At 43.3% G+C, this 9,546-nt stretch overlaps 1 protein-coding gene across 4 annotated transcripts in view; it reads left to right on the top strand.

Annotated features, from left to right (window-relative positions):
- Window positions 1–9,546, top strand: part of ZBBX (zinc finger B-box domain containing) — a 69,102-nt gene that overhangs the window by 17,501 nt on the left and 42,055 nt on the right. For all 4 annotated transcript variants that reach the window (XM_019532682.1, XM_019532683.1, XM_019532681.1 and 1 more), the window contains one exon: window positions 2,679–2,774. In XM_019532682.1, the coding sequence (XP_019388227.1) occupies window positions 2,679–2,774 (96 nt within the window). The remainder of the gene's footprint in view (window positions 1–2,678; window positions 2,775–9,546) is intronic.

Genomic DNA, 9,546 nt, shown 5'->3' with positions numbered 1-9,546 from the left:
GGGGGGGGAAGAGCTTGGAGGGCTTTTCTCCCAGCTTCCCTCCAGCCTTCTGGCTACTGCTGAAGGGAAAGGTGGGCTTGCTTTAGTGCCCCCCAGCTTCTAGCCTGAGCCACTGCAGGCAAGTGGCTGCATTTGTGGAATCAAAAGTGAATGTCTGTTTGCTTGCTTTTCAGTCCAGTCTATGCAGTTTAGACTAACCTGCAAAGATTGAACCGATTCAGGCTTGGGCTTTTGAAATGTCTGTACTCAGCCTAGGTGATTTAAATCTCCACATGCACCAGAACCACTGGAAGATCATTAATTCTGAGGCCGGTTTCCTGCCTGTCTCTTAATCCAATTGAAGAGTTATAATACTTTTTAGATGGCTTGTTTCAGAGCTCATTGTAGCAGCATATACTTTCCCCATACTACAGAACTATTTTGCCTTAACTTCCCAGGTAAAGGAAGTTCTTGGGGCTGATTCTTCCTTCCCTCCCTCCCTTTTTCAATGAAAAGGCAAATAACCAAAGTCAGGCTTTGCTTATCTCTTAGAAGATGAAATTTGTCTTATGAGCTGACTGCTGAATTGCCCTATCACCTAATTTCTCAGCTAACTGAAAGCTAACACTACCTGATGAAAATAAATATTTTTTTCACCAAAGCTGTAAAAAATAGTTTGTAAGTATTGATCCAGGTAATGATAATGAAAATTGTTCAAGCATTAACTTAGATGCAAATTTAAGAAATGGAGGAGAAGTTAATGTCCTGTGCATTGGGTCAGAACTTAATACTTCCATACATGTGAACTAAAGGATTTAATATTTGACAGAAATAATACATTTGTCTTGTGGATTGTCTGAACATTTTAGAATATATAAACAGAAAATATTAGGTCCCTTTTAAATACCTAACATTTTAAGGAGCTATTTGGATTCCTTAGTATTATGTGTGTGACAGAGGTACGCTGATACATTGGTCCATATCGTATCAGCACTGATGAAAGAAAAATGGACATTATCAGCATTCAGCTTTTTTTGGGTGATATTGCTGATAAATGTCACACACATGTCAAATGCGGCATGTCTGCAGCTGCAGCATGCATGTGGCCAGGAGTGCAGCCTGGCAGTCAGTGTCTGACTGGTAAGTCTGTTGAGGGGAAGGAGTGTTGTGGAGGGAAGGGGGGTGCAGATCGCAGCCCCTGTGCTGAGGGAGGGCGTGGGGCTGGGGCTGGGGCTGGGGCAGAGGCAGGGGCACGCACTGCCCAACCAGGGTGGGGTGGGGCACCTGATGGAGCCAACAGCTCGTCCATGGGGGCGAGGAGGCTGAGACGGCTGCCACTGCTATGTGCACCTCTGGGGGAGGTGTGGGGGGCCTGTGCCTCCCAGATTTGTGCATGGGGTGAGGGCAGGCTGCCTGCCACACGCCTGAAACTGGGGCCGCTCCAGCCTCTTCTCAGCATCTGTGCTTGGGCAGGGCAGGATGGGGTGGCAGCAGTACTAGGAGGAGGGTTAAGTGGGGGTCTAGAACCACCCCAAAACTCACCATAGCCCCCTCCTCCCAGCTCCACTGCTGCTGCCTGCTCCTCCTGGCCCAAGTGCAGCCACTGGGAAGAGACTAGAGCAGCCCTGTTCCTGAGCATACACCCTTGCTCCATGCACAGATCCAGGGGACACGTGCCCCTCTCCCCCGCCCTCCCGGGGTACATACAGCAGTGGAAGCTGCGGCCCCGGATGAGCCACTGGCTCTGTCCTGCACCCCGCCCCACCCTGGCTGGGCAGTGCCTCCCTTGCCATGGGGGCCTTGATCTGCCCCCCGTTCTCTTTCCCACCACAGCCTTACCAGCCAGACACTGCTGTCCAAGCTGCTGGGCTGGGTATCTGCAATTGGATTGGTATCAGCTGGTATGGCTGGTCAGTAATCAGTCATCAGTATTGGCTCAGCAAATCTTTATGGATGCCTCCCAGTGTGTGATTATACTACTAAAAATTATTGTGTATTGTATTTGCATAGTATAATAGAAAATCATAAGCATACTTTTGTCTTTTATTTTAAATGCATATAATCAGACAGAACTGTGCTATTTATATGGCAAATTCAAAATAATAAACAGTTGGTGTTGGAAGCATGCACACAAAAATTGAACAAAGATTTAATTTTTTTTTCTTTTCCCCTTTTACTACTGTTTTCCTTTGATGGAACTTTAAAAAAATCCCAGGTTATCCTCTAGCATCACCATTGCTTGCAGTTTGCTTAGTTATCAATATTTAGTTCTTTTGTTCTCATTTATTGTTGGCAGGTGAATTTTTTAAGTGCTCATTTTAAGTAAGAGACTGATAATGCAGATTGTAGCTTGGTATACTGTGGACAGATTATTTGTGAGTTGTTCTACATGTTAAGAGTGCAATATGAGCATTGGTTTTTGTTATGGGCTTTGTTAAGCAGAGATTGTTTGTAATTTGTAGTGATGTTTCGTGACTCGGGTAAGTGTCTCATTATGACTAAGATGCTATTGCTAAAATTTTATGAGGTATGTAAAAATTAATTATTTAATACTACTGCAGATCCCTGCAGAGCTCTCATTTTATATCTTCAGCTTCTATTTGTAAAGATCTTGGAAAAAATGAGCAAGAAAAACAAAACTCAGTAATAATTCTAAAACCATTTACTGTTGTTGTTTCGTTTGGTTTTTTCCCCCCAAGGTATGCTTAGAGTGTGGAGAAGATTATTGTGGAAGCTGCTTTGCTAAAATCCACCAGAAGGGGGCACTGAAGCTCCACAGAATGATTCCTTTACAGGTAATTTTTTTTTTTTTAGCTGTATGAGACTGTTTCTAAACAGTTCATTCATTCAAATTAATAATCCTTTTAAATGTCCTTATTAACTACAACCCTTTTGTTTTTGTTACACGAGGTATATATTTCTGGATTTATTTCTGACCAAAATATTTATTGTTACATTTTGCAATATTTTTTTTTTTCAGTTTCATTCATTGTTAGGAAAGAAATGTTCTTGTATCAGAAGGTCATAAACCAGCATTTTTAATATAACACAATTTGTTGCCCTGTGGGGTCAGGCCAACTCTCAGGATCTCAATATTGTGCTGTTAGAGTGAGACACAATTGCACATATACAAACAAACAAATCAATTAGGTGCACACACACTACCAGCTCTGGCACATACGTATCCAAACCAGCCTAGGCACATGCATACCTATCACCAATTCAAACACATACACTATACACCCAAAAGTTAGACACAGATCAGTAATTTGTATCACACACACACACGCGCGTGCATAAGTTCCTAACTTGGATGGTACAGCATGTATGTGTGTGCTTGGGGGGACCTGGGATACTTGGGGGAACGAAGATTCAGGTGAGAGAGAATTAAAGTGCAGGGAGTAAAAGTTGCCAGAACCAGGATTAGAATCGGTAGACTACAGAGAAGCTGGCTGAGGAACTGAGGCTTGGGTTTACTTAAGTAGAGTGGGGCTGGAAACTGAGGCAGACAGCTGAGATACTGGCGGGGAGCAGATAAGTGGTGGCAAGGAGGAGACAGCCAGGAAAGAAACTGGGGCAGAAACCTGGTTGCTCAGGAGAAAAGGCAAAGGCAGTGGGGATAAGAAAGTGGCAAAGAAACAGGAGGTTTAGAAGCAGAGAGGAGCTTAGGACAGGTGTTGGAGGTGGCAGTGAGCCAGAAGCAGGAGAGGGAGAAATGAGACAGAAGTTAGAGGGGCGAGGAGCAGAGATTGTAGCAGGGCCAAACCATAGGAAAGCAAAACCCAACCTAAATAACAGTTTTATTACACAGGCAACACACTGCACAACCCCATGAAGTTATTGGTTCACACGCACACGCACACACACACTCACAATGGCAGCAGGAGAAGGGGACTCAGTGGAAGGGTCCAGGTAGGGAAGAGAAGCAGAGTCCAAGTCCTTGATTGAAGAGGGGGTGGTGGGTGATAGCTACCTATCCAGGCTGGAAAGCGGCCCTTGTACAGTAGATGTTGTCCAGAGGGGGGTCGCCAGCAGGGTCTCTGGGTGGATATGTGGTGTGGCATGGTGCTGGTCCAAATGGAGAGGGTGTCCGACTGGGTCTGTCTTCACTGCCTCTTTTTAGAGGGGCAGACCTTGTGTGACCCTAGTGATAGGAGGCATTCCCAGGCAAGGGTCAGCCCCTGGTGTACTAAGCACGTGTGCTCCATGCAGGGATGTGCAGTTTCAGGTGTCTGTAATGGTGGGGTACAATGGTAGAGTTGCTGGTTCTGTAGGGTCTTTTGTCTTTCAAATACTGGGTTCTTGTCTCTGTTCCTGGGTGCGGTCTGTGATTTTTGGATGAGTCAATGTGAGGTGATGGCTTGGTCGTTACAGGCCATTCAGTAGAAGCCTGCTACCTTTGTATTTCAATCATTCCCAATCGCTCTCATTCATCTGGGAACCAATTTACATGGGAGGGGTACGTGACTCATACAGTTGCAACGCGGGGGATGCCCGGACAGAGGACACAAGATAGAGGCTTGACATACAAAATGGAAACTTGACATGACTTATGCTAATTTACATATATAGGCCTAAAACAGTAATCACACAATATAAAAGCAGTACAAACATAATAATTATCACTTATAAAACAGTTGGTATCGATATCAAAATAGCAGGGAACTTATTTGCAAAGAGGGGAGAGAAAAATAAAACTTACTACCTAAAATAAGATGTAGGATAAGCTTTAACATCTTAGCTTACTTACACTTATCTATAGGGAATAGAGAAGGAGAGAAAAAGTCAGAAATGGTTGGGGAAGGGGAGGGAATACCTTTTAAAATAAATAAAAACAGAAAAACTGGGGGTTTTGCTACAATTTCTAAATTATAAAAAACAGCGTTAAGTCTCAAACTTTCAAACACTAATGTTTGTCAGTAGTGTTTGTAGATTGTGACTAAATAGGCGTGTTAGAAGGCAAAGTTTTAACATTTGATGGGTTAAAAATGAGCTGAGATGTGCATCATATATACATGGAGGGCTTTTTTCGTAATAGGTGGGTTACATATGAGAGAGGTTTATTTATTTATTTTTAACTGAATTAAGAATAGTTAAGCTTCTTTTGATTAAAAGCTGCCTTTAGTGTTTTTATACAGAAGCCTTCTGTTTGAAGGAAGCAGATACAATGATCCTACTCTGTTGTTGGAAAAAAAATATGTACTGTTGTTACCTTATGCACTGATGGGTTTTGAAGTCTTTTAATTTCTCATGTGAAACATATGACTTAAACTGAAATAGCTGTAGTGTCATAGGTTTTAAAAAGTGGCTGGCAGGTTGCTGATTAAGAAGACTTTGCATACATAAGTTTCCAAATATATAGATATTTTTTAATCCTGCATTACATGCAACAGTCATTCAAGTTGGTTTCAAGCTTTTTTCATTCACATATTCAGATAAATTTTGAATAAGCACAAAAAGCAGTTAATTAATCTTTATGCCTTAAGAGCAGTCAAATACAATGGTGAATACTTGCTAGGATAATTAACACTATTCTGTTTTCCTTTTTTTTTAATATATATATTAATTGTAAAAGAGGTTGCAGCTATGGAAATAGTTACAAATAGCATTTGTCTGCCAAATGAACAGTTGCTCTGGTGAAGATGATTGTGACATTACTGGATAGCTTTTAAAAAAAAATTCTGATCATGGTATCTAATGGATACAAAATTCTAGCTAATACAGAATTCATTGTTGTTTAGACCTGAATTGTCTTTCGTTATTGCAGTAGCACTGGTGTGTTAAACATTTAACATAACTTTACTTGCGCATTGATTTCTTTGGTAACATGATAAAATTTAAGTGGCCAGTATAGTGAAGATCCCTGAGTACAACTATTATAGCATGCTGACTTAGAACTTATTTATCTCATTTGAATAAATTGGTCTTAAAATTAAGTATTTATGTGCAAGGTACTTTTCATTTGAATTCTAAATCACTGTTTTTTTAATTTAATATACCAACCAGAATTTGTTTTTTCTTAAATGCAGCAGTGGTTTTATACTGATTAACTTGTTCAGATTATATAGACTTGTTCCAGTTTTAATTTTATTTCCTTTTTTATATTAATTATGGCTATACTGTTCTTATGTCTTGATTTAATGAATCAAAGACAAAGCAAATCAGGAATTCTATAAATTTTTGCGATGGATGAACAGAAGCAAAACCACTGTAAAATAAAAATGTAAACACATGCATGCATGTGCGCACATATGCATGTCTTGACTGAATATTAGCAAATTTAAATGAAAATTTGGGTGTGTCCTTTGTCACTGTCTCACTGGTTCTTTGTCACTGTCTTACTGGACTTTCTGTATCTCAAATTTATTTGCTTATCTCGTTCTTTCTTCCCAGAAAAATATAAGCTTTTCAGTAATGCTGTAAATTATCAAAGCTGTTGCGCTGATTAATGTATTCTTGTCAGAGTGATGAATGCTTGGAACACTTGTAGTGTGTTGCTGAAAGATGACATCATTTGAGGAAAAAAGGTTCAGGTGAGAATTTAAGATGGTTACAGGATTTCCTGACACAGCACACTGAGAGATGGTAAACAGAAGTCAAGAAAAGCAGGTAGTAAATCATAGTCTTAGGACCATTTACTATGCTGCATTACACTACAAGATATATAATGTATTCTGTGATCTGTTTGGGTTGGATTTAATATATTTTCACCATGTTGAACAGTGATTTATGGTGCCTGTCAGTTCTGCCTGAACTTGTTCATATAGAGCATAGGAATGGACAATAGGTAGAGAAGATGATCATTCTTAGCACTTCTTGGTCTTTCAGTCTTAAATCCCAAAGCAGATTGATGGATGGAAGCCAGAGGTGACATTCTGTACTCTTTTGAAGTGAGTGGGGAATTTGGCTATTGACCTTATTGGGTGGCAGATTTTTCCCCAAGTCAAGTCTGCACCTCCCCCCCAGTTTTTGTGGGTTTTTTGACAGAATGCTGTTACAGATTACCTGTACGCTATCTATAGGAAGTTGTCAATGGAAGCTTATAACTGAAATGACTTGTTGGAGTTATAAAGGAGGATCAAAGTTCAAGGTGTATGAAAGGAAGTCCTAAGCAGTTTGGTTAGTTTTAGGAGTTTGAAGTATTAATTTTGCCCAAGGCCCCAGATTCCATAGGTGAGGTGAAGGATGCTTCCATCCTAACCATTCTATGATCTGGTTGTTAGAGTATACTTTTGAGACATAGAAGAACCTCTTTGGACTGAGGCCTGTAATTTAGGTTTCCCAGTTTTGAATAAAGTATTTAACCACTGTGCTATTGTAGTATCTTCGCCTCTCTGACTTCTAAAAAAAATAATGATCCCTACTCAGGCAGACACCTCCCTCAGAACAAGACTCCAGCCTTTGTTTCTCAAGTAGATGGAAGCACTTAGGGCATATTTAGATGTGCTTTGGGGGTGGGGGTGCTTTAATTAGAGTGGCTCTCAGGAGCTGGTCTAATTAAAGCACCAACAGTATCAAGTGTATTCAGTGTCCTACACTTCAAAATGGTGGTGGGGGTGCTTTAATTAAAATTCATTATGTGAGCTTTAGTTAACAAGCTCTACCACTTTGAAATGCGGGCATACTGAGTACATGAGACACTGAGGCTGCTGGAGCATGCTAATTAGCATGCTTTAGCAGAGTCTATTAATTGAGGCTCTGATACACTGTAATTACAGAGCATTAGAGCAAATGTCTTGCATCTTAGGAGTAACTAGGAATAATGGGTGTGAACTAGTGGAGAGTAGATTCAAGTTAAACATTAGGAAGAATTTTTTTACAGTAAGGGTGGCCAGAATCTGGAATGGACTTCCAAGAGAGGTGGTGCTATCACCTAACGTGGTGGTCTTTAGGAGGAGACTTGATAGTCACCTGGCTGGAGTCATCTGACCTCAGTCCTCCTTCCTACCAGGGACAGGAGGTTGGACACAATGATCTTTTGTGGTCCCTTCTGACTCTACAATCTATGAATCTATGTCTACAGGCACCCTTAATGTGCAGTTTTCGTTCTGATAGTTAAGTCCATAAACTTCAGGCACATCCTAGATATACCTCTGTAATCAGTATTGTCTGGTGACTTGCTCTGGATGATTCCCTGCCCCATTGGTGTGTGTATGTTGCGGGGGGTTGTTCTGTTTTTGTTTTGTTTTGTGGATTATCTTTTGGGAGCACTTAACTTTCTCAACAGACTTCAGAGACAGGCTAGGTACCTAATTCAATTTGTTTACAGAACTTGAGCATATCTTGGATGTGGGTCCTAGAGTGAGATTGCTGCTGAAGATGACACTTTGCTTCTGGGCCTGAGTAACAGTCAGGAAGTGTTAATCAAAGGCTAGGGAGAGACATTCAAAAAGCTGGAGCCTGAATCACTTCAACCTTTGCAGATTAGTCTAACTTGCCTAAGTTGGATCAACTTGTAACAGAACAGACATGCTGGCATATACCTGCAGTTGCTCAGGCAAGGCGCCTGGGGCTCTAGAGTACACCCTTGGCTGCAGGGAAGCTGTGGGTGGGGGAGGGCATGGGTGTGTGGCCAGTCTGGGCTGAACTGGCTGGAGAGGGGTTTAATTCTCCCCTTTTTGTGCTCCCGGTAGGGACCTGAGCTGGGTCTTCTGGGTGCTTCTTCTCACTGCTGCAACAGCGGGGCACCATGGCCCCTGAGGCAGAGGGGGACAGGGAATAGGCTTAGTCTCCCCTTTACTCCACTGGCAGCCAGGTCTGCCCACTGTCATTGGTGCACTCACTCCCTGCAGGGGAATAGTCCCCCTGCTGTCCTGTCTGCCAGATACTGGAGGGAGGAGGAATAACCCCCGTCTCTGTCCCCTGCCCCCCAAAGGGCCCTGTAGGCCCCTGTCCAGCTACTGCAGCAGGAAGAGGTAGGGCTCTTGTTGGGGGCAGGAGCCCCTGTAATAATGTCAGGGAGCATGAGCCCCTTTCTGGCGGGGTCTGCTGCAGGGTGGGCAAAGCTTCAGCGGGCTGTACGCAGTGGCTCCAGCATCAGGAGGGGGCCAGAGCCCTCCCTCCTAATGCTGTCAGTGCCACCACAGCTTGCAGCAGCTTTCCTCACCCTGCAGCGCAGCTCCGGCCCCCCCCACACCCCATTACGGGCACTCCTCCCTAGGCACTCCAGCAGCCAGGGGGCGTGGCCAGATGCTGCCAGTTGGGTAGATTTGGCCAATAGAAGGACTGAGACACCATTCCCTGGCCATACAGTTGGGCTGGGGCTGCTCTGCAGTGGGACTGCCTTTCTAGGAAGCCCGGCCACAGCAGGTCCTTTGCTGCTGATGCTGGCCTCAGCCCCACAGTACAGATGGGGAGCAGTGTGCGTGGCCCTGACTCCACTGGCTCCAGGCTTGCCTATCCGGGCTGAGCAGTGGTGGCAGAGAAGAGAAACTGCTGCTTAGTGTGGGAGGAAAAGTGGCTCTTCCCCCCTCCCCCTCACCACTGTTGATGACTCCTGCTGCAGCTGACTGGAGCCCCCACGGGGCTGCCTTATAGTTTCATAGTAGCTAGAGTCGGAAGGGACCT

Source organism: Crocodylus porosus, unplaced genomic scaffold, assembly GCF_001723895.1.
Source record: "Crocodylus porosus isolate Cpor-Errol unplaced genomic scaffold, CroPor_comp1, whole genome shotgun sequence".
NCBI lineage: Eukaryota > Metazoa > Chordata > Crocodylia > Crocodylidae > Crocodylus > Crocodylus porosus.
This window is presented reverse-complemented; position numbering and strand designations above follow the sequence as displayed.